At 33.2% G+C, this 26,375-nt stretch overlaps 1 protein-coding gene across 1 annotated transcript; it reads right to left on the reverse strand.

The window, feature by feature from the left end:
- Positions 1-14,254: 14,254 nt before the first annotated feature.
- On the reverse strand, positions 14,255-25,846 carry LOC124540586 (sodium- and chloride-dependent GABA transporter 1). Its single transcript, XM_047118274.1, has 12 exons — positions 25,580-25,846; positions 21,484-21,730; positions 20,778-21,052; positions 20,325-20,426; positions 19,558-19,729; positions 18,982-19,172; positions 18,375-18,555; positions 17,786-17,910; positions 17,451-17,695; positions 17,105-17,308; positions 16,716-16,883; positions 14,255-16,320 (listed from the first exon to the last, which is right to left on the reverse strand). The coding sequence occupies exons 2-12, from the start codon at positions 21,552-21,554 to the stop codon at positions 16,228-16,230; spliced, it is 1,827 nt and encodes a 608-aa protein (XP_046974230.1). The 5' UTR covers positions 21,555-21,730; positions 25,580-25,846; the 3' UTR covers positions 14,255-16,227.
- Positions 25,847-26,375: the final 529 nt, after the last annotated feature.

Genomic DNA, 26,375 nt, shown 5'->3' on the forward strand with positions numbered 1-26,375 from the left:
ATGACTATTCCAGGAAATTGTTGCTTTAATGCAAAATATATTCTTGGGCAAAATTTCTCACACTAATCTTCAAAAAAGTTTCCTTGTTGTTAAGGAATATATACTCGTATTACTTTTAGATTCGTTTTACTTTTATCCACTATTATCTTTATTAATATTATAAGTGTGAAAGTAACTCTGTCTGTCTGTAGCTCTTTCACCACCAAACCGCTGAACCGAATTTGATGAAATTTTGTATGAAGCAAACTTGAAATGCAAAAGAGGATATAGGCTACGCTTTTTGCATAACACATGACAACTAAAACCTTAAAACGAGCGAAGGTGAGGGCGATAACTAATAACAAATATATGTATGTATATTTGTTCTTATACATCCGTCTTTATGACCTTGAAAGATGTATTCTCTATTTAATAAAGTATGGACAGGATCGCTGATCTTCTTGATTACTATCAAGTCTGTCTTTGCATTATATCTGCAAATATATACGAGCGCCTTATGAGGCTAGATTCTATGGTTTTTTTACGTGTATATTGATTTGCATATAAAAAGTAGAGATAGCGTACTGGTGACTTATGAATGTTTACTAATGATAGCAGGTTCATTACTGATTCAGGCAAGCGAATTCAAAACCGCTGAATTGTCATATAATTTTTTTTTTATTTATAAAGGTACATTAGTAATATTCAAATTTTACGCTAAATAACATAAACCCTTGAAATTAACTGATGTATCATTGATGTCAATGAATATACACAACATTCATTAATGTGTATATTCATCAACATGTAATCTAATTTTAAAATATCTTACAATAATTATAATTTAATAAAAACGATATTCGAATATTTTGTTTGGGTATGTTATCATTTTTGGAATTTATTCATCGAAATTATTGGATAACTTTTTTCTGAGTTTGCTAAGTCATAAAAAGATTAACTTGGACCTTTGAGCATGGCAAAAAACTTTGTTAAAATTATAACATCTCACCTTATTGCCTCTACTGGTGACAGGAGGGCTGGTTCGTTTTTTGCTCAGAGCAATTACGATTCAACGGGGAAATGCATTCTTGTCACTATTCAACGCGGTAATAATTTGTACAGTAACTATTTTTTTAATCCTTATTCATTTTTTTTTAAAGTTATTGGTTAAAATTTGGGACTTTACACTTTTAAAACACTTACTATGTTATACGAGTTATTTATATGCTATGCTAAGTGATTCTTCCGTTACATTGATACAAATATATACCTATAACACAAAAAATAATTAAAAACTAAATTTGAGACTTAATTAATTGAAAAACAAATCCAGAGTTTATGAAAAGTCAATTTTAATATAAAGCTTAAATAAACGATTTATTGCAGTGTACCGAAAACAATATATTTATAGCATATTCCAATAGAAGTGGGAAAAAAGTTAAACAAACCATAGAACAATGTATTTATTTATTATTTTATGGAATAGGTTGGCGAACGAGCATATGGGCCACGTGACGGTAAGTGGTCATCCATAAACAATGACGCTGTAAGAAATATTAACTATTCCTTACATCGTCAATGTGCCACCAACCTTGGGAACTAAGATGTTATGTCCCTTGTGCCTGTAGTTACACTGGCTCACTCACCCTTCAAACCGGAACACAACAAACTGAGTACTGTTATTTGGCGGTAGAATAACTACTTAATGCGATTTGCTAATATATTATATATTATATATTATGCACTACTAACTATATCTTTAGTATATACTAATATTATAGATGTGAAAGTAACTATGTCTGTTTGTCGCTCTTTCACGAACAAACCGCTGAACCGAATTTGATGAAATTTCACGTGAAGCAAATTTAAACTCCAAGACACATAACACACGACAACCAACCCGCTGAAATGCGAGCGCAGCTGCGGGTGAGAACTAGTCATAATATAACATTATTACACTTAGCTTCATGCTAATTGTACTTCCAAAATTTAGATAACAGTTTCGTCGATGTTCAAAACGCCATATTTTCGCAAATCTTTAGTGAATATCATAGATCACGTAAATTTGCTTTCAAAATCAAAATCAAAATATACTTTATTCAAGTGAGCTTTTACAAGCACTTTTGAATCGTCATTTAACAATTAAGTGAAGCTACCACCGGTTCGGAAAGTAGATTCTACCGAGAAGAACCGGCAAGAAACCCAGTAGTTACTCTTTTTCAACATGTAAAAAAATACAGTCATGTTAGTTAATACAATTATTAAATTAATATATCCTGCCTGGAAGTCAACAGATATTAATTCCACGCTTTTTTATCATCTACAAAATCTTGTATCGAATAATTTTTCACCAATGTATTTTTTATAAACGATTTGAATTTACGAGACGGCAAAGTTAAAAATGTCTGTGGAATTTTATTATAGAAATGGATACCTTGCCCCAAGAAAGATTTATTGACTTTGCGGAGTCGGAAACTTGGCGTTATAAGCTTATCCTTACTTCTAGTGCATATACAAATGCATTTCAAATGTTTATTTGGCTTTTATTCTGTTATGGTTGGAATAGAGTATAGTAATGTAGTCTAAGTCTTTTTTTAGATGGTAAGTGCTCACCGCAAGCCATAAATATTAGCGCTGTAATAAATATTATCCCTAACCAAAGCACCTAGCCTTGGAAACTAAGATTTTATATATGCCTTGTAAACTGGTACAAAATAGTTGACTTTGCTTTTTGACGGTAGATTCTGATGAATAGGCATAAAATGGGTTTTTCTGTTTTAAAAATATCTGTCTATAATATCTCTATCTGTCTATCTACCTTCCTCTTTAACTGCCAAATCAATGAACCGAATTCGATATGACGAAATTTGCTGTGAATCAAACTTGATCTCCAAGGAAAGACTGCTACTTTATATGCTACTTTTCTTGCCTGACAGATGACAACCTATCCTCTAAAACGAGCGCAACCGTGAGCGACGATTAGTATTAAATATTTAGATAATATTTAAGTTCCGACATTTTTTGCGCTACAGACACACACTGTTAGTATGAATGTTTTAGAAGCGGAGACATTTCTTATCACATCTGTTTGTTGACGTTATCTCTCGCCTTTCTACGAACGTGCTATGCAATATAAATAAACATATTTTGTCCGTCCGTTTTAAGAGCATGCTGTTTCAAGTAAAGGAATACATTCTTATTGTTATATTAATAAAAATTGTTTATTTTACAGTACGTTGAATTATTTGTAGCTGTAAATTTTTGGAGGTCACGCAAAATCAACGTTGAATTTTGGGGATCAGTGCAGGATTCTCCAAGTTTCAACATTTTTACCAGCACCAACTAGATGTCCAAAAATCCACACCGGCCTCGCACAACAACTCTGCGGAACCAGCTTTCGCCAGCGGTTTTTCCAAACCGACAACCCTTTCAAGCAGACACCTTTTTTTAAGGTCACCAACGCGCCTGCAAGTCCCTCGGTGTGCATGATAGTCAATTGCCATCACAGGAGCATCTTGCTCCTTTATATCATAAAAAATACAAAAGCTGAATGATAACCTAATTATTATTATACAACAACAACAACAGCCTGTAATTCCCACTGCTGTGCTAAAGGTTTCCTCTCCCTTTGAGGAGAAGGTTTGGAACATATTCCACCACGCTTTTCCAATGCGGGTTGGTGGAATACACATGTGGCAGAATTTCTATGAAATTTGACACATGCAGGTTTCCTCACGATGTTTTCCTTCACCGCTGAGCACGAGATGAATTATAAAGACAAATTAAGCACATGAATCAGCGGTGCTTGCCTGGGTTTGAACCCGCAATCATCGGTTAAGATGCAAGCGTTCAACCACTGGGCCATCTCGACTATTATACAGCGTATCCTTTTATACATATTTTGCGGTAGCTGTGTGTCGTAAATAAGGTTATATCAATTTAAATTTATAACCAACATGACTAACTATACAGAGCTTATTGTGGGGGGGTATTTGGGGCTCGCCAGCGCTGAAGGCACCGGAATACCCACTAAAAAACCAGCGGTACCCACTCCGTCTCTACGGGGGGGCATCACGGGATCGCTTACGCATACTACCGTGACGTCCCGTCGGTTGGCCCACCATGGGCTTCCAAGCTAGAGGAGTTCCCGGGGTAACTATACAGAACATAGTACAGTGCAGAAGTTTGTGATTTAGAAGAACAGGTCTCATCTCTGGAGGAACGGGAAATAAGGCACAACCAGAAAAAGTTTAGGCATTAGACCAGGAGAGAAAACCAACTTCCACTTACAAGACTCGAGATATATTTTTAAGTAGTAACTGTTGGTAAGAATTATATTAATATTAAATCAAATCAAAATAAACTTTATTCGACAAGCACTTTTGAATCGTCATTTAACAATTACGTGAAGCTACCATCTGTTCGGAAAGTAGATTCTACCGAGAAGAACCGGCAAGAAACTCAGTAGTTACTGAGTCTTTACATACAAACGAATATGGATTAAAATGAATACTGTATAAATCTAGACCGCGTGGAATGGTGGCAGGAATTATTATTATTATTATTATACATCATAAATAATATTTCGTTTTTGTGTTTTGTGTTTTATATTAAAAGCCGCATACGTAACATATAGCAAGAACAAAATGAATCGAAGTTCATGGAAGGACAAACTTCATTGTTTATTTCTGTCTGTCCATGAATTTGAACCCGCGACCCGAGTCCGTGCTGCCACATAGCTGACCTCAAGGTCACGTGCATCGTCCTGCAATTGATTGCCTTTTAGTATTATTATTAATAATCAATGTACTTTAATGTTGATAAATATTTGTATATGTATGAGGAAAGATACGTTAACTTAGGTAGGACTCTGTAAAAGAAGTTCTAGGGACCAGCCATCATAAATAATTCTAACGAAAAGCAATAATATTTATTAATATTACAGGCATATGGGATATAACTATAGTACGACACAAATTAGATGTAGCATCGGAAAATGCAATGGAATGAAAATAAAACCGATTACTGCCGATTTACACAACCAATAGAAATAGCTCCCTATCGCGCCATTCGACGCTATTCGTCGCTATAGATTCAAGCGTTAGAGAAAGCAAGTGCATGTAAATCGACGCGTCATATATTAGGTCATATGATATTATAAGTTATTACGTTGTTGTAAAGATCATATTCGCATGAGAAATAAATATGGATAATTTGGGATAGCGTACTACTCAATTCGGATGTGATCGGTTTAACGAATTTTGCCGATGCGACATCTAAGTTGTGTCGTACTATATATATATATATATATAAATCTCTAAACTAAGTGATTGTAATACAGCCAAAATCTTTGGACATATATAACCTCTTATCATCAGGTAATAATAACTAGTAATAATAACTCATTTCGGAGTCTGCTAACCTGCACAAAAAATACAGAAGTGTTGTAGATTACTATATAAGTTTGCAAATCCTGAGCTTCAAAGCCTGATTCACACCAATTAAAAGTTATCAGTCAAGAAATAGAAACGTATGCTTAGCACGTACCGACTCTATGTTTAAAAAAATAACGTATAATGCCTCTCAAGAGTATAAACTACGATCTACATTGAATTCATTTTTGTTTTTTCGTCATATTGAAATGAGAAATATATCCTACCAAGTAAAACCTCCTTTTTGAACTCGTTTTAAAAAAAAACACACGTGAGTTTTTAATATAAAAGAGGGTTATTATTGATAACTAGACATGATATACTTTTTTAAGCGAATAAGATAACATGTTAATTAAAACATCCGAAAATCTCTTGCCACTGAGCACAAATTTTTTCTCATTTTAAGAAGTCATCTCATAGTCAGTCTCATAGAGAGTAACGTGATTAAGTTCTGAAACTTAATCACGTTACTCTCTAGATTAATTTATTATAACAAACAAAAAACAAAGATATACTCACAATGTTTACCTTCGCCTAATCTCGAAATACTATATCTCGAAAGATATATAATAAAACTAACATATCAATAGCGCTAAGTTAGATTTGAATCGGTTCCTTCGAAAGATTAACATATACATATACAGACTTCTATATAAAACCAGACAAAATGATAATTCCTTGAATTTTAACGCCATTCGAATGTTCGTTTAATATGTTAGTTATTAAACATTAAATAAAAATACTAAGCATACTTTAAAGTAAATATGGAATTCAGATATAGTACATAAATATAATTCTCACATAAAATATTTTACTAACACTGGGATATAATAGCGTTTTAAATGATGTATAAATATATACTAAAATTCGTGATATATATTGACATTAATATATGATTATATTTCGCTGTCATATTTATAAATTAAATTAAATATGAGACAACATCACATACATTATTCTGATCCCAATGTAAGTAGCTAAAGCATTTGTACTATGGAAAATCAGAAGTAACGACGGTACCACAAACACCCAGACCCAAGACAACATAGAAAACTAATGATAATCTACATCGACTCAGCCGGGATTCGAACACAGGATCTCGGAGTGGCGTACCCATAAAAACCGGTGTAAACACCACTCGACCACGGAGGTCGTCAAATTAAAGTTATAAAGCCTTTAAAAAGATAAAAAGTAATAGCTGTTAATGTCCCACAGGTGGGCTTTAGCTTTTCCAACACGCTCTAATGCCGTATTGACATATGCTCAACCAACATTGAGGTTATTGACGATGATTACTTTCAGCACCACACATTATCAAAGCTTAGAGGTAATGAACCACATATAACAGGAAAATCAGAAGTAACAGCGGTACCAAGACCAAAGACAACATAGAAAACTAATGAACTTTTTCTACATCGACTCAGCCGGGATCGACTTCGGAGTGGCGTACCCATGAAAACCGGTGTACACACAACTCGAAATCGGATAATTCCTGAGATAAGCATGTTCGTACATACATACCTATCTAGCCAGACGTAGCTGGTAATTGTATAAAATAATTAAGCCCCCATACCGGAATACAATGTCAAATAAGATACTTTATATGCGGAGACATATTTGTTTAATATTCACATTGTTTCTTTGAATCGCCATACCGATATGTTGGTGAAGGTCGGCGCGTGACTCGAAAACCTAATAATACGAACATCTTATAAGGCACTTGATGTTTGAGCATTTTTAACACGAATTTAAAATTTGTTCCGCGATCGAGAAGCGACCAAGAAATTCATTCAAAATTGGAATCAATCAAAATCACTGCACCCATTCATTCAAAATTGGAATCAATCAAAATCATGGCACAAATTCATTCAAAATTGGAATCAATCAAAATCATGGCACCAATTAATTCAAAATTGGAATCAATCAAAATCACGGCACCAATTCATTCAAAATTGGAATCAATCAAAATCACGGCATCACATCGTCTAAAAATGTCACTTCCCGGTGTCTCTCCCTATGTTGCTTAAATCTTTCAAAATCAAAATAAACTTTATTCAAGTGGGCTTTTACAAGCACTTCTGAACCGTCATTTTACAATTAAGTGAAGCTACCACGGGTTCGGAAAGTAGATTCTACCGAGATTCAACCTTTAAATGTAATAACTGATTTTAGTGCAGTTTTTTAATAGATAGTGTGATTTTAAGGAAGGTTTTTACGTAAATACAGGCATAATATGTATATTTAGATAAACACTCATAACTTTAGAAGGACACAACTTGATGTCGTAAATAAACACATTTTCCACTTTTATTCTTGAAACTGGCTGACCCTTAAAAAGGTCTTCAAAAAAGTCCAGGATGATATACGTCAATCTCTTAGGGATAAATCACATTAAACATTTTTTATCCTTTACCTTTTAGGAAAATGATGGCTATTTTCAAAGCGTTTTTAAGCACTACGGGATTAATTCCCAATTAAGTACGTTAAATACATTGTGCATCAATACGGCCCTTTACAGCATGTAATTTCTATAAATTTTTTGGGAAGATAGTACAGATTGAAAATGCAGACAGCAGTTTGAGTTATCTAATGACAAAAAGCTGTGAATGTTCAAAGACATTCTGTAGTAATAATAATATTAATAATAATATAATATATGAGACAACATCACATACATTACTCTGATCCCAATGTAAGTAGCTGAAGCACTTGTGTTATGGAAATCAGAAGTAACGACGGTACTACAAACACCCAGACCTATATAGAAAACTAATGGGAATCTACATCGACTCGGCCGGGAATCGAACCCGGGACCTCAGAGTGGCGTACCCATGAAAACCGGTGTAGTGTATTTAGCATCTATATAATAGCATCCGTGCGAAGCCAGGGCGGGTCAATAGCAACTTCTAATATCGATTTTCACGAAACGAAAGAACAATAAACGTAATATGGTGTGTCAAACTGTGGCGACATTTAATCCAAAAATATTTAAGTATGCTTACGTGTAAAGCTGGTTGAGCTTTGGACATCTATCAAATCAATGTACTAAAAATATATAGGTAGGTCTTAAAAAGACATTTTTAACTTTGCCATTTAATAAAATCAAATCGTTTTTTAAAAAATACATTGGTGAAAAATCATATTATTCGATACAAGATTTTATAGATGATAAAAAAGCGTGGAGTTAATACCTGTTGACTTCCAAGCAGGATATATTAATTTAAATAATTGTATTTAACTAACATGACTCTGTATTTATTAAATGTAAAAAAAAAATTATCTACTCAGTTTCTTGCCGGTTCTTCTCGGTAGAATATACTTTCCGAACCGGTGGTAGCTTCACTTAATTATAAAATGACGAAGTTTATTTTGATTTGATTTGAAAGGTTGTTTGTTTTCTGTAGACTTCTTGTCTTAAAATAGAGCAAAGACAAGTGTGTATATTTTAAAGAAGACTATTATAATACCTATTTTATAAACTATTTTTATCTATTACATAAAAAAATTATGTTATTTGCGAAGGTTTTATCTCTAATTCATTTTATTAATCGTATTCGTTGGGATTGTTAATTACTATAGCCATTTAACTCGATCAAAATTGTCTTTTAATTTTTAACATTTGAATGTATACTTTCAAAGATATCGCCAAATATGTTTTACGTCAAAATTTGTGAAACGAGTGATCGGTCTAACTGAAACAATAAAATGTCGACCTTCGCGTTTCAAATTATCAACATTAGAATCTATAAGCTGAGGACACATTTTGATCTATGATTCACAATAAAATCGTTATTTAGATCTCCTATATATGTTTTACATATACGATTATATATAAGTAAAGAAAAGTAACAGCCTGTAAATTTCCCATTGCTGGGTTAAGGCCTCCTAACCCATGAAGGAGAGGGTTTGGAACATATTCCACCACGCTGTTCCAATGTGGGTTGGTGGAATGCACATGTGGCAGAATTTCAACGAAATTAGGCCCATGCAGTATTCCTAACGATGTATTCGATAATATATACAAAAATGTTATAAAAATAATTATATCTATCGAATATAATTTTTTCTTTTTTTCTTTTCATTTATTGTTTTTTGTAATGTATACAATGTATTCTTAAGTGCTGATGTTATTTGATTTTTATAAGTGAAATATTTCGTCTACAATCTGTGTTCACATAGTTGTTGGGTTATAACTTAGCTTGCTATAATGTTTACTTATATATTAAATGTGTATTTAGTTATAATCTGTTTTGTGGACCATAAATAAATATAAATATAAATATAAATATAAATATGGTCTTGCTCAATGCATCACGTGATAACATCTATAGTTGTATAGATGATTCGTCTTATGACCATACCTTGTATGTTAGTAGCATAGGCCAAATTTTGTCCCAAAGATTAAGACACGATAGCTACACAGAGCAAATCGGTTATTGTCTAATTTTAAAGAGCCTTAGCAGTAGATATACAGAAAATTAAACAATACTCTTAATTCGAATTTACAATTTAACAAAAAAATAAATTTATAGAGCGGGAACAAGTTACTGGCCAAATAAAGAACAGCATTACACAGCCATGTATAAAAAATAAAAAAAAATAAATGCAAAATTTGCGAACAGACGTAGTCAGTTTACATTGGAATTATCGATAACCTGTCAGAAGCGTGTCATTGGTTTCTAAATCCGTTGAATAAACGCGAAGTTCCACGTGCACCTCACTAGTACCTTCAAAATACTGATATCCTTGTACAGTCTTGTAGTGGATCTACTAAAGATATTATCTGATATCCATCGTATGTTAGACAATCCTAGTGTCCAACACGTCATCGATACTGATATTATTTTTTTTTATGGAATAGGTTGGCGGACGAGCATATGAGCCACCTGATGGTAAGTGGTCATCATCATACAAAGACAATGACGCTGTAAGAAATATTAAATATTCCTTACATCGTCAGTGCGCCCCCATCCTTTTATGGTTAAACCACTTACTTACAGTAGGGCTTTGTACAAGCCCGCCTGGGTAGGTAACACCCACTCATCGGATATTCTACCGTCAAACAACAGTACTTGATGTTGTTGTAACTTCAGGCACAAGAGACATAGGAACTGAGCTCCCAAGGTTGCTGGCATTGGTGATGAAAGGAATGGTTAATGTTTCTTGCCATTGTCTATGGGCGATGGTGACCACTTACCATCGTTTGCTGACCAATATCATAGAAAAGGAAAAAGAAAAGAACCAAATTTAAGGAAATTTGTTATGAGGCAAGCTTGATCTCCATGAAAGCAATGACACTATTTTGTACGACTATAATATATTGTCATGAAGGTAATAAATAAATCTAAAGTAATAACCTGTAAATTTCCCACTGCTGGGATAAGGCCGCCTCTTCCATTAAGGAGAGGGATTGAAACATATTCCATCACGCTGTTCCAATGCGGGTTGGTGGAATACACATGTGGCAGAATTTCAATGAAATTAGACATATGCAGGTTTCCTCACAATGTTTCCCTTCACCAACGAGCACGAGGTGAATTATAAAGACAAATTAAGCACATGTATATAGTGGTGCTTGCTTGGGTTTGAACCCACAATCATCGGTTAAGATGCACGCGTTCTAACCACTGGGCCATCTCAGCTCCTCAAAAGTTTTAAATAAATCTAATCATAAAATAATCTCAGTCAATTTTACAGCCGCCATACAAAAATTCCATTCATAGAAGTATTTCGTAACATCGATGCTATTCATAGAACAGTTGTCTGTGTTCGACAAAACATGGCGTTCGCGTTAATAAATATGTCAAATTCGATTTTGCAAGACAGACATCAAGGCGAACGGGATTACGTCACGCGCATAAACTTATTGTTTAAACAAACAATTACATAGAAACGCTAATACCCGAAAAAGGTGTTAACGCCTACAGCGTGTATTAAGACCTCTGTGCAACAGATAGCGTTTTTATTTAATCGCTATTTGATCATTTCCCGAGAACGGTGTCAACGCCTACTGTATACGCTACGCAATCTTACGCGGCTGTTACGTTGTGCGTTTATTAAACATTCTGGTTCAATAAATCTATAAAAACGGCATAAAAGACATGTCTGTTGCCCAAGCTCCACTAAAATATTTTAAACTAGTAGTCACCTGCGGTTTCGCTCACAAGTTATTATATATTAGGCAAAACAATTAGTCCATGTCCTCTTAGTAGTACCCCACCGACTTCGTTCTGAGCCGAGGTGCGATCTCATAGGAGACACCCTCAGGACGATCTTTAAATTCGAGCCCCGCGCTCAACTTCAGGGCTGAGGACATTAGTCTTCGCCCGAACGTCTGGTGACGCTGTAAAGGCCGGTAGGGCCAAAAGCAATACATCACATAAGTCCATATCCTTTCTCGAAGTTCAAGTTTGCTTCAAACCAAATTTGATTCACCGGTTTGGTCGTGAAAGAACAACAGACAGACAAAGTTACTTTCAAATTTATAATATTAATATTGATTATTTTTAGGTCCTTAGTGTTTGCTGTTATAGCAGCCACAGTATATACATCATCTGTAAAATCAAGTGTGTAACTAATACTGTTCCAGAGATAAAGCCTAGTGACAGACGGACGGACAATATCAAAACAATCAAAATCGAACAAAACAATCAAAAACATTTCATCGTTTGACATCTTATTAGCATCTATTTAGCTATTGAAGTGTTTCGTCGAATTACCAATAACCCTGTATATATCTATATATAAACGCCATCTCTTCGTCCTACCCTTTATAACACATTAACAAAACCGTGCTTGTGATTTAATATTGTTATATTATGTAACAGACGTGCAAAAATCACGTTATTTGACATAGAAATTACGATAAGTAATTAGTAATGTCGCGTGTGTTTTATTAACACACTTTATTCTATTCCTTGTTTTAAAATACATTTAAAAATACGTACATTCAACAAATAAATACTAATTGTGTCTCAGATTTGATAAGATAACTTGAAATCTACAACAGCGTGATTTATGAGACAAATTTCTGCCTCATACAACCACTCTGTAGAACCGATACGATTTGGGAACCTTCAAGAAAAGAGCGTACTGATTTCTTAAAAGCCAAGCAACACTCGCAAGCCCCCCGCTGTTACAGATATCCAAGGGCGTTGGTAGTCACTTTCCATCAAATGATTTCCTCCTATTCGTATCTCACATATAACATTAAAAAAAGTGAAACACCTTTTAGCTTTGAGAACAACACTTGGAACACCGTGATGGCAAAGGAATACCTTATATCTGCATAACTCAATATACCTCAATGCTTTATTAGGTAGTTTATAGCAATGAAATTATATATGCACAGGTAAGATTATAATATTAATAGTAATAACCTAAAAACATTTAAACGTCCAACATCCTTTCACATGTGGCCAAGCTAATTGAAAGAGCATATGGCATATACTACATGTTCACATAAACTCTAATTTACGATACACAATAAAAAAATATATATCTATGAAACCGTAGTGGTTTCATAGATATATATTTTTTTATTGTTTGTTTTGTTACTGATTTTAATAAAACTTACACTATTCCCTAAGTGAAAGTGTACATAACTTAAATTAAAAATGATCATCTCTATACAAAGTTTTGTTTTCGAGACATTTGTGTACAAACATACAAACATACACTTATGAAATTAAGCACACGTTCTTAGAAGCCTAAATAAATCATCATACTCTAATATAATTCAATTTTAACAAAGTTGCATATATATATGTCGATCTGATAACCTCCTTTTATAGAAGTAGCATAGGTCTCCTCTTAATGAGTCTTTAGACTCTATACGAACCTTGAGCATACAGTCACATTGGCTCACTCAAACCGGAATACAACTATCTAAGAATACAAACGAGATGCTACCCATATCTTGCAAAGCTATAACATGAACTGAAATAGTTAGGCTATTGGCAAAATTATTGTAATATTTAGATCACTTATTTTATTATTTTATTTTTATTTAGTTAACGATTATATGAATCATATAGGACTGAATCCTTTCCTTTTTATAATAATTGACCCTTACATATATAAAAACGTCCATAATATATGATATGTATGTCTTTGATTAACTTTATTATATAGCATGTAAATTGTGCTTACTATCTATTTTAACAGCATTGAACATCTAGTGGCGTATCACAAAGTCTACGCAACAAATCAAGGTATGAAAAATTATCGAATTTTCTATCGATATTTTCTCAGCAGACTATTTTTGTACTATTTTTATGTTCTGTTGACTATAAACCATGCCTTATTGTTTTTCTTTTATTTAAAATATTTTAATATTACAAGTGTGTTTACTTTTCTTTTTTTAATTTATTAATTGTAAGAAATCGTTTATGAACAAAGAATAGAAATTATTGAGGACCTAATAATGAACCTTGTAAGACACCGAACTGCTTGTTCTAAGTGATTATTACTAAGCTAATATGAAGCACAATGATTATGCAGTGTATGCAGTCTTATGCAGTCTACTAAATAGCTAGAGAGACCTATGTATAATACAGAAAAGACTGTCATGGTGCCAGTGAAATCTCAGGATCTTCAGACTCTTTGCACTGAATGTATAGCAACAAATTTAATGTTTATAAATACAAATTATATTTATGTTTGAAAAATATTTCCTAGTGTTTTCATTCAGTATGATGTTTTATCAAAGGCCACTCAAAAGTCTATTGAGTAAAAAGATTTTCGCTTGATAGATACATCTTTAAATTTATGAAATCCAATTATATTTTTGTTATCTTCAAATAGTGCTCAGAATATTATAAATAAGACACAATAAGTTTCATTTACTATTTAATGAAATAAATAAACTAATATCTAAATTTTACATAACAATCTTTGGCACATACCAGCGTCTGCGATATATAATCAAATACAATTTCGGTTTGTTTCGATATTATGATGAAAGTATATATGTGAACATAATAACTAATAAGGCTAATAAACAAATTAATTGTAATAATAATAATGAATTCTTGGTTTATCTTGGAAAAAACTGCTGTTATATTTTCTTGAGAAGTAATTTGGCTTTATTGGTTGTTAATTGAGAGATTAAAAATCTAAGCAATAAAGTACATTATGATATGTAACTTAATATACTTAATAAGTAAATACGTGAATTACACCTACATTTAAAATATGGAAGCACAATATTGATGTATATAAGAATTTACTTATACAAGCAAATGACTACGACATTAATATTAAAGTGTGTATATTATTTGATAAGATTAATTTTCGAGGTGATGTCTTGATGTCAAAAAACTTAGAAATGTTTAGAACGTATTTACTATATTTGATAAACAGAGATATAGTGATTACGTAACATACAGGCATTATATAATATGTAACTGAAAATTTGGCAACGTTTCATATAGTAAAGAGTAAATATAGTTTTTTTGTAACACTTTTATATGTTGCTATAATATCTTAAGATACTACTAATTTTAAAGATACAATAGAAATTGACACTAAATAGACATTAATAGACATACAAGTATTTGAACACGATTAGTTTTTTGGAAATCCACACATTCCACTACATATAATTTTAATAATTGCATCAAATATATGTCGTTCTACAGATCTATAAAGTTACAAACATGTAAGACAGGGTATAGTATATATTAGATAAAATATTTTGTAAATAATAACTTATTAATTTAGGCCAATACATTGTGATATTTCATATAAAAAATCTACAGTATATAGTTAAAATTTTCATTGATATTTCTATTTTTGTTGAAATTTTTGGTCACGGTTCGAACACAGTTGTTTCATCATTAAATTTGAAATCGATCTTAGCTTTGAAAGTTTCTTTTTAAGATATGAATTCAATTAAAACATTACATGAAGTATATTACACTATTAAAGCTGAACCAAAAATTAGTAAACAAAAGTCTTATAAGACTCAATGATGATAAATAAACTATTGCAATACACATGTTACATGCTCATGCTTTTGATTACATAGTTACCTTTGTTTTAATTGAAATAGAAGATATAAAAGCGATTAATCTAACAATACATCTCAATAACACCACACACATAATAATCGCAATCCGCGTCTCGTTGCGTTTTAATCAAAAATATAATAAAACACCTAATCTAATAATTATAGTCATTTCAGATCTTAAATCTAAATCCTTTCAGGATAATAACGATTAAAATATATCTTTAAATAAATATGCGATATTTAAATCAGATACAAATAATAGTACTGATGTATTTTATTTTCACTAAAGTTTGTCGAACATTTATATTAAAAATCAATCATTGATTATAATTGGTTATAAAACAATTTATATATTTGTATATTTAATGTTATATTATATAAAGCATTGACTACATGGAAGACGACAATAATATAGTTAACATTATTTATCATACTAAAACTAATTAAAATTAACAAAATATAGCGTAAGGTACAAACATACATGAACGCATCGCGTCGCACCCAAGGAATGTCAAAAATATTGGTGAGACTTAAACGTATAAACACACAAACCTAATTATAAATAATATTAATAACAAAAACGAATTATAACCCTACAAAATTACATTTATGCACTAGAGATTAAACACGCTTAAAGTAAACTGTCTACGTAATATGACACCATTATTTTTTGATAATGATAAAATTGTGCGTGAATCTTTCGAATGTTTATCCGTTGAAGTACTCTCAGAAACATCGATACATTTGAATACTCACGTTGTCGAATCTCTAATCGATTGAGATCGAATGGTGTTAAGTTTTATCTTAAGCTGTGCCGTGTTTCGCTTGTTCCTCTTGTTGCATCTTCGTGCGTAGCGAGGGAACGTCTTCGGGTATACGAACGATTGTATGGAATTTCTGGAATTCGGAAATATATTTATTAATATTAAGAATGGAAATAATTTCATTGAAGATTATCTTGATTTAACGTTACTTAGTAATAAGCAAAAGAGACGATCATATTATGTCTACAGTCTATATTAGTACTTGATAACCGAAGATCAGATAAGCTATTAGCAACTTATAACAATATGTATATACACTACGTACCCAAAAAATATATTCACTTCTGTGAAAATAATCTCAGTCCGATTTAGAAAAATATTATTCGTAAGATAGCAATTAATATAGGCCAATTTTTATATCAAGTTATGGCCTACACAACAGCAACAAACCGTGAAAGAGCTAACACAAATTAAAAAAAAAAAACAGATATAATAATACCCAAAGATAGGACAAGATACAATACCGACCTCCATGTTAGTTCCAGGAGTCACTCTCCACAGGTAGATCATGTACCCGGGGATGCACAGCATGGAGGACAGCGCGGTGAACCAACCGAAAGCGTGCGACCACCACGGGTACTCATAGTTCATGTATTTGATGGGAGTCCACTGCACCAGGTTGAAAATGAAAACGCTCTGGAAGTATTGGGAAATTAAATATAAGCTTTATTATCATCAATATTATGCCAATCATGATGAACTAATTTTTAATATTAAGTTATTTTTTAATTCTTAAATTAAGATATTCAAGTTTTTTAGCCATATTCAAGTGTTTAGCCATAATTTTACCTTATTTTTGTCAATTTTGACGATATTAAATATCAAGGTTGCAAATGTATGAAAATAACGTTACTCACAATACAGATAGCAGGAGTGAATCCAACCCAACAGAACTTCCACCAAATAGTTGGATAGTATCCAATCATTTCTTTGATACCATCGTAGAAGCGGTTCACACCAAATGCCCAAGATATGGAGACGCACTCGAAGAAGATCAGGAAAAGCAAGCAGAATCCAGATACGGCGTAGGAGTCCAAAATTTGGAAAACGTACATTCCTCCCTGGAAAAAGAAAACATTTATATTTAAACACCAAGAATAAAGAATAAAAATATCAAAAGGTAAATGCAATTCACCCAATCATTATTGCATTTAAATATTTTACTATTTTTTTACAATATCCTACAAATTTAACAAAAATTACCTCCGAAATACAAGAAAGTCCGACCAGATACGATATAACGCAAGTGATAGCGATGAATATTTCCTTCCTCCTTCTCAAGAGTTTGGGCCATTCGTCAATCACGGCTGTGATGAAACCTTCCATAGTGCAGAACTGACTGTCAAGACCAATGAGGAGCAACATGAAGAAGAAGAGACACGACCAGAGAGGAGCTCCCGGGAGTTGGAGAACTGCAGATGGATAAGCGAGGAAAGCTAACCCTGGGCCTGTAAGATAAAAATATATACTAGCACTTTCATCTATTGAATATATTTTTGAAATTATTATGATTGCTTTTAGAAACAATTATACTCTACCTGATGCTGCAACTTCCGCTACGGGCCTTTGCTGTTCGTGAGCCATAAAACCAACTACGGAGAATATCACAAAACCAGCAAACATTGACGTACTGGAGTTAACCGAACACACTATCAATGCGTCCCTGAAATAAATCGTGAGTTAATTTGTTTCATGGATGAAAGCTAAATGAAACTGTTTAGTACTTTTAAAACATTTTTTAATATAAGTATCTCTATACTTTCTTTACAAAAACGACAGAAAATTATCAAACCGTTATAGTGAAAATAAAAGTCTATAACGATGGTTTTATCTTTTATTTGTTAAACTAACCCCTGCTGCAATAATAATACTAAATATTTTACAGAATTAGTTTATTTACGATATAATTCCAAAAATATCTAAAATTATCAGTGTTTCTTTACTATATTGTCCATGTATAATACTAATGACTCTCGAATCGCTCTATCAATTGAAAAAAAAAAACGCATCAAAATCCTTTGCGTAATTTTAAAGATCGAAGCATAAATTAATAAATTTTATCATTAATTAAAACAATTTATGACAACATACACAACAGAGAGGCAAAGATATTTTAATCGTACTTACTTGTAAACATTGTTAGTGAACTTATTGTAACTTCCCAAGGCCACTAGCGTACCCAATCCGAGACCGTATGAGAAGAATATCTGGGTGACAGCATCGATCCATACTTCGGATTCGAGAAGCTTCGACATGTTAGGCATTATGTAGAACTTTATACCTTCCATTGCTCCGGGTAGAGTGATACCTGTAAACAAGATTTTAAAAATGTGACGTTTGTCGATATTGATTATTTAAGATTAGACAGGTGTTCTAACACCTATAACGATTTCTTGTAAAAAAAAGACTACAACAACAGCCAGTAAATTTCCCAATGCTGGACTAAGGTTTCCTCTTCTTTGAGGAGCAGGTTTCTTCTACCACGCTGTTCCAAAGCGGGTTAGTGGAATACACATGAGGTAGAATTTTCTATGAAATTAGACACATGCAAGTTTCCCCACGATGTTTTCCATCACCGCCGAAAACGAGATAATTATAAATACAAATTAAGCACTTGAATATACAGTGGTGCTGACCTGGGCTTGAGCCCGCAAAAATTGATTAAGATGCACGCTTTATAACCAATGGACCATCTTGGCTGGAAATAAATACACAAGGTATTTTCAAAACTCACCTCTTATAAGCAGCACGGTCAGCAAAAAGTAAGGGAATAAGGCAGTAAAGTAGACAACTTTGCCAGTCCACCTCACACCCTTCCAAATGCAGAAGTAGCAAAGTACCCAGACCAGCAAAAGTGTTCCAGCGAGCTCCCAACGGATATTACCGATGTGCTCAATACCGCTTGAGATTTGAAGTGCACGACGTCTGAGAAAATAAAATATCATTGATTTATTAAGTACTAGCGACCTGCGACTTCGCACGGGACAATGCTGATACTAAATATAGTGCAGAATTTGTGTATTTACGACATCATATTAGAATCTTCTAAAATTGTCAGTATTTCTTTACTATATAGTCCATGTATAATGTACAAAAACCTTCCTCTTGGGTCACTCTATTTATTACAAAAATAACACATCAAAATCCGTCACATAATTTTTAAGATCTAAGCATACATAGGAACAGACAGTGGTAAGCGACTTTGTTTTATACTTTGTAAATATTTCCCTCTTGAGACAAACATTTTGTGACCGCTTATTTTGTTTTTACAACAATCATCAGAGCTGTTCTGATATCTATAAACACTTACTCCCAGAACTCCTTAACGGGATCGGAGAGGATAGCCTTGCTGACATTCTTGCCATTAAGGGTACAGAACGTTGTCATGTCGAAGTCGGACCAGCAAGTTAGGTTCTTCCTATCGTAAGGGTTTACGCAAGTGTCCGTGTTCCAATAGTTATCGCATGAACGCCATGGAACATCTGCAATTATATACAATGATTAGAACTCCAAATAGAAGGCAGTTCAATTCAAGAATATTCACTTCAAATTTTCAAGGTTTGTAGAGTTATATGTGTACCCATATATATGTATGTCAATTATAAGGATTATTGTTACATTTGTTTTTATTTCACTTATTGTTTTTTTTTTGGGTATTACATATTCTTCTTTATCTTATATATATGCTGTATTATTAAATAATTATATTTCAAATCGGATATTATAGTCCGAGCTCCTGTTAATAACATGATATTGTAACCGGTAGCTGGTACCCGCAACACAGGCTTACTTAGAGCGGGACAACTGGATGTTTTACGACTATGTTAACTTTTCATGTCAATAAATTTATTTTTATTTTTTTAATATGTCGCAGAATCACATGGATGTTAATTTTACTAATTCAGTCAGTACGCACGTCTGGCGCTTTAGCTGTCCCAAGACCAAGAGCCTCATTCAAAAAAAGAACATACACTGACAGGTTGTGTGTTATTGTCATTCTAATGTCATTCAATGAGGTCGTATACGTGCAAATTCATAATCTCTAATATGTAGGTATATATATCTTTATGGACTAACCTGCTCTCATAGACATGAAGAAGTAAAATATAGCCCAAGCTAGAATTACGATGTAATACACGTTCATCCAACAAGACATGACTGCAGCTGCATAACCGATACCTGAAAAGCAATTTAAGATTATTTAAATGAATCTTTAAAATAATTCCATTTGATATCAGAATTAATTGAGACATTGTCGTTAATTCTGAAGAGATAGGATTAAATTAAATTGGTTAAGGGTGTTACAAAGCTTCGGGGGTGTTAATTGCTTGGTATTAATATTCATTTGTAGATAATGTAAGAAATATTACTTCGATTAAAAACATTAAAACCTCTTTGTATAAGCAATTCATTATTTCGTTAAGGTAATTTTGACGTAAGAAATTATAGAATTTCATTTGTGTGAATTCACAATATTTATTTTCGTTATGGCCAACAATTGTTTTAGTTGATTAGATTTCTAAAAGTTACCTTTGAAAATCGGTGCAATCTTGAATACGCCCAAACCACCGATCGTAAGCATCTGTCCCATGGCAAGTTCCATGAAGAACATCGGAATACCAGCGAGGAATAACGTAAGGAAATAAGGTATGAGGAATGCTCCGCCGCCATTTTTGTAGCAAAGGTAAGGGAAACGCCACACATTGCCGAGACCAATGGCTAGACCTATGACGGAGAGGATAAAGTCCAGCTTGCTACCCCATGACCCTCGTTCAGGGAGGTCAGACTTGGATTTGACCACGGTGCTGAAAACGAAATTCCAATTAAACTTCCAATTAAGAATGAAAAAGATAGTAATGGTAAAATAAAATAATTAGTTATGATTCTTTGCTACAATATTGATATTTTAATTCAGCAGGCTCATAAGACGTTGAGTTGTCAATTCTCAAGCGAAGTGATGAAAGATCTGAATGCGAGATAACATACTGATAACAAGTGCAAAACCAAAATATACTTTAGTAGGCTTTTACAAGTACTTTTGAATCGTCACTTAATGACTATATTGAGTGAAGCTACCACTGGTTTGGAAAATAGATTCTACCGATAAGAGCTGCCATGAAACTCAGTAGTTACTCTTTTTATACTGCAAAGTATCAAACCGAAAACCTTCCAAACCACATTGTTAGGTTAGAAGATTATGTTTATGGGTTTTGAAGTATGTTATGGTCATACTCACGTAGGCTTGCTGCTAACTCCTTGAACACTCAGTTCGATGTCATCACCACGTACATCATTTTTAGTATCCATCTCTGTGTCTTCTTCTGAAATTCCTTCGCAATCAAACTCTTTCTCGTCTTCTGTCTCTCTCTATCTCTCTTTGTTTCCCTCACCAGCTATAGAGTTATCAGTCAAGGGAAGTGTATTAACATTTTTATAAAAGTACGTCGACTAGATAAGTATCTTGTACTGTTCGTAGTATTTTTCTGAAACAAGAAAAAGTTGCTATTACTACCGAGTTTGAAAAATGAGTATTTCTGTTTTTCCTCTAAGTGGGTTGTTTTTTTTTCTGATATCGGACAAGCATATGGGCAACCTGATAGGAAGTGGTCACCACGGCCCATAAACAATGACGTTGTAAGAAATATTACCGTACCTATATAATTGGCTCAAAACCGGCCAATCAATGCCTTACCGTCTACCACCAAGTAGTAAAGTTTTATTTAGCATAAGTTTCTTAATGAGGGGTATATACATATATAATCTTGAAAGCGTCATATTCAATTTCGTATTTATAGTAGTAGTAGTTAAATATGTTGAACCTGCGGCTTTACGCGTGAAATCATGAAACTTTATCTATATCACACAAGAGGTCACGCCCCATTTATTATAGAATTAAAACTATATGTTCGGGACTTTACAATCAAACACATACACAACAATCTCAACAATTTCATACCAAATTTAATCAAAATCGGTTCAGCGATTGAAACGTGAATAGATAACAGACAGAGTTACTTTCACATTTGTATTTATACTAGTAGTCGACCGCGGTTTCGCTCGCGCTTAAGGTGTTGGTTGTGACGTGTTAGGTCAAAAGTAGCCTATGTCCTTTCTTGGAGATCAAATTTGCTTCACACCAAATTTCATTAAAATCGGTTCAGCGGTTTGAACGTTAAAGAGTGACAGACAAATAGAGTTACTTTCACATTTATAATATTCGTGTAAACGATTCGATCAGTATAGATTTTCCTCTTCAGAACCTCTATACAGGATACGCTCTATATCTGTGAAAACAAAAATAAAATGATTGCCTCGATTGAATACAAATTGGCTAATAGAATAACAAGCGTTGATATTTTAGTCACAGTTCAGATGCCTTGGACCCGTGGCCTCTTTCTGGACTTTGCACACAGGATTTAATTTTTCGACTATCTTCTAGGGTAAAATATCCCACCATCTTTCAGGATGTAAGCTATTAATATGTTGCATTAAAACCGGTAGCTTTATGATGCGGGTACAGACTGAATAATTAATTAATGATTCTTCAAAAAAATATTACAAATACTTAACTGTACAGGAAGCCAGCTATTATATTTCATATATATACAGTAGTTAAGTTGACACATATCCCACAGCTGGGCAAAGACCTTGTAATTTAAGAATACGATTTTTAAGTATAATAAAATGTTTGAATACATTTTATAAAAATACTAGTAGTCGCCCGCGGTTTCGCTGGCGTTTTAGGGTGTTGGTGATGTCTTAGTCAAAAAATCCTTTCTTGAAGTTCAAGTGTACTTCATACCAAATTTCATCAAATTCGGTTCAGTGGTTTGGTCGTGAAAAAGCGACAGACAGACAGAATTACTTTTACATTTATAATAATTATATTAATATAGATATATGAAGGTCGAGATGGCCCAGTGGTTAGAACGCGTGCATCTTAACCGATGATTGCGGGTTCAAACCCAGGCAAGCACCGCTGATTCATGTGCTTAACTTGTCTTTATAATTCACTCGTGCTCAGAGGTGAAGGAAAACATCGTGAAGAAACCTGTATGAGACAAATTTCATAGAAATTCTGCCACGTGTGTATTCCACCAACCCGCATTGGAACATCGTGTTCCAAACTTCTCCTCAAAGGGAGAGGAGGCCTTTAGCCCAGCAGTGGAAATTTACGGGCTGTTTTTGTTGTTGTTTTGTTGTAGATAATTAAACTAAATACGATTATACAGTAATAGTCGTTAGATTTAAGAATTACTTCGTATAAAACCCCAAAATGTATAAAAATCACAGAAGTATTTGACAAAGATTGACTGAAGATAAACGACTTCAACTTCAGATATATTTCTCTAGGTCTCCCGGCGTCCTAAGGATAACGGGCCAAGTCCAAGGTAATGTCAATTGAATCCGTAGGGATAAGTGACTTATAACAAATTTATCCATTATTGCATACAATACGGTGGACCTATTCTGTAAACTCGAAACTCGCCGCAGAACACTATAGTGAAATCTTGAGTGACACGTGACATTAACTACAGAAATTATAAAGTACGGTTTACACATACCAAAATTTTTCAAAATTTTGCCAGTGAAGACACAAGTGGGTTCTTAAAGCGCCTTTTATACTCAAAACCTACTATATATTAGTATTACAGCTATATATTCGTATTAGTGAAATACAATTGATACAAAAGCAGTCTTATCACTTTTAGTGGTTTATCATCTTTAAAAGAATATAAGGTAAGAACACGATCCTAATTAGTTCGCATTCGCATTCAATATAATGGGACCACGCGGGAAGCTAGCTAACTTTCAAATAAAAAAAAAAAACAAAACAAAATCGGTTCACCCAATCAAAAGTTATGAGGTAACTAATATAAAAAAAAAATTTGAAGTCGGTTAAAATCATCACAAACCGGTATTCCATATTTGATAGTCAAGTGATTTACCGTCATAGCTGTGTGAATTTCTAGACAGATATAGACGAATACATAAGCTGATATATAAGAAATAAATGTATCATGATTTTTGCTACGTTTAACATTTAGTGTATATAATGAAATCATATACAATCATTGTGACCAAATACACACAAATTCTGTATCGGTCTGATAATCCACGAGTACCCAGGTCAGCACAAGCCACAAAAGCACATGAGATCAACTAAGCAATGCTAGCTTACATTATTCCCAGCTTGTATACAAATGGTCTGTTACTAAAATGCTACAAACAATTACTACATAGACTCATATTAACTGTCTGTTAACATGTGTTAAGTTTTGAAGACTTGTCTTCGTATAGTTATTTCCAAATAACTAATTTTGTTTCGACTTTGGATTTGAAAACCAAATTTTTACGATCAGACTATCTTATATCAATCATATCAAAAGGAATACAAGTGATTCGCTGTTAATATTGTCAAAGCTATTGATTGTATTTAATAAACTTGAAATACTTACTTGTACTATTTTTTTATTAATTCCATTTAAGCTAAACACAAAGCATGTAACAATGACTGCCAATATATACACTTAGGTATCTGAACAGACTTGACTCTACTAGACTAGAGTGATGTAGTTGATTTAATTCCTTCAAACTAACGAATTTTCTTTTATTGTAAAGCAGTTGGGCAACATTGCTAACACTCTAACTCCGAACATGCACTTAAAAAAAAGAATATAGAAAACATAAAATCATACTTAAATTTGATAGACTCAGGAATTGAAACCAGGACTTCTGAATTTTATAAGCAAGCTACTACACCAATGGACCAATTACTAAACATAGTATGGTTCCTACAATCAATTGTTATTGTATGTGATATATGTTGATTTTTTAAAGTCTGCCCTTCATTAAGCGCTAAATCAACCTGAGTTGCAATGCTTCTATAATATTTTTGTAAAAAAAAAATTATAATTCGCACCACCTTATATATATGACATAACCATGAAACGATGATTAACTGTAGTAATAATAATATTATTAAATTTAATTATACCAGATATTTGGAAATAAGTAGCATTGGTAAGGTAAGGAAGGCAAGGTAAATAATTTTAGCTTATGAGTAAAACGATACCAGTATTGATTAGTAAGTAACCTACTACTAACAAATCAAGTGAATAACGTTTCATTTTTCCAGCTATTATTTAAAAAAAATCTCCTAAACATCACCATGTTAATTTATATACTCGATAATTTAGTCAAAAACTATTTCTATTGTTGATACACGAATTTATTGCTAGATGTATACCCGTTTAATCTAAAACCAGAATAAAAACGCAAAATGCTGGCTGATAATCGATGAGCTTATAAATCATTGTAAGCAAACTTACTATAAAATTAAACACACACCGCACCACAGTACACTATAACGACACCACACAGCACACAAACATTGTCATACACTAAACACAAAACTGGTACGCGTATCCGAACACCCGATTTTCGAACGCAACAGCAAACGTCAAAGGCAACAATATGGCGGCGGAGAATTTGACAGGTGCGTGTTGTCCCGCCACATGCTTGGGCACGAATGTGGTGTCACAGCTTACCATCGCACCCACTACAATATCATCTACATGTGAACCCTTCAACTGTCAGTCGTTGAAAGAATTTATGAGCGTTGCTCGTTCGACAATTCTGACCCTCCGGATGGTGTTGGTGATCACTGGGGATCATCGCGGGAGCTTGATTCGCTGACATTGCCTCGGCTAGATAAATTGATCGGCGATTGTTATTTCTACGAAGCCATTTGTTTGATTGTTGAGATAATTCTGTTGCGACAATCTAGTGATTGTCCATTTTGTAACCAATTTGACTGCTACCAAGATTCTATATTGCAGAATATAAAGATCATATGTCGAATGATTTCCAAATAAAACTTATATCTATAAATTAAGAGTGTATTTTATACAATTTCATATTTATAATTGCAATCTTCAATTTAAATAAATTATCAAAATCAAAGTCAACGCCTTTATATATTTTAAACAACAACGTTAATCGTCTTAATTAAAAGAATTAAAAGTGAGAAAAAATTAATTTTCCGAACGCGTTGTAACTTAATGGATAAGTTTCATTTATATTGGTTTAGTAGTTATTTCATAGCACTTATAGAACAATTTCATT

The sequence above is a fragment of the Vanessa cardui genome, chromosome 25 (assembly GCF_905220365.1).
Source record: "Vanessa cardui chromosome 25, ilVanCard2.1, whole genome shotgun sequence".
NCBI lineage: Eukaryota > Metazoa > Arthropoda > Insecta > Lepidoptera > Nymphalidae > Vanessa > Vanessa cardui.

What these genes read in the sequence shown, in the direction of transcription:
- LOC124540586 (XM_047118274.1), bottom strand. Translation starts at nt 21,554, where the DNA reads ATGGATACTAAAAATGATGTACGTGGTGATGACATCGAACTGAGTGTT. An exon ending in CTTCATGTCTATGAGAGCAG is followed by an intron (nt 19,730 to 20,324) that starts GTTAGTCCATAA and finishes ATATAATTGCAG; the next exon opens with ATGTTCCATGGCGTTCATGC. An exon ending in AGCGGAAGTTGCAGCATCAG is followed by an intron (nt 17,696 to 17,785) that starts GTAGAGTATAAT and finishes TTTATCTTACAG; the next exon opens with GCCCAGGGTTAGCTTTCCTC.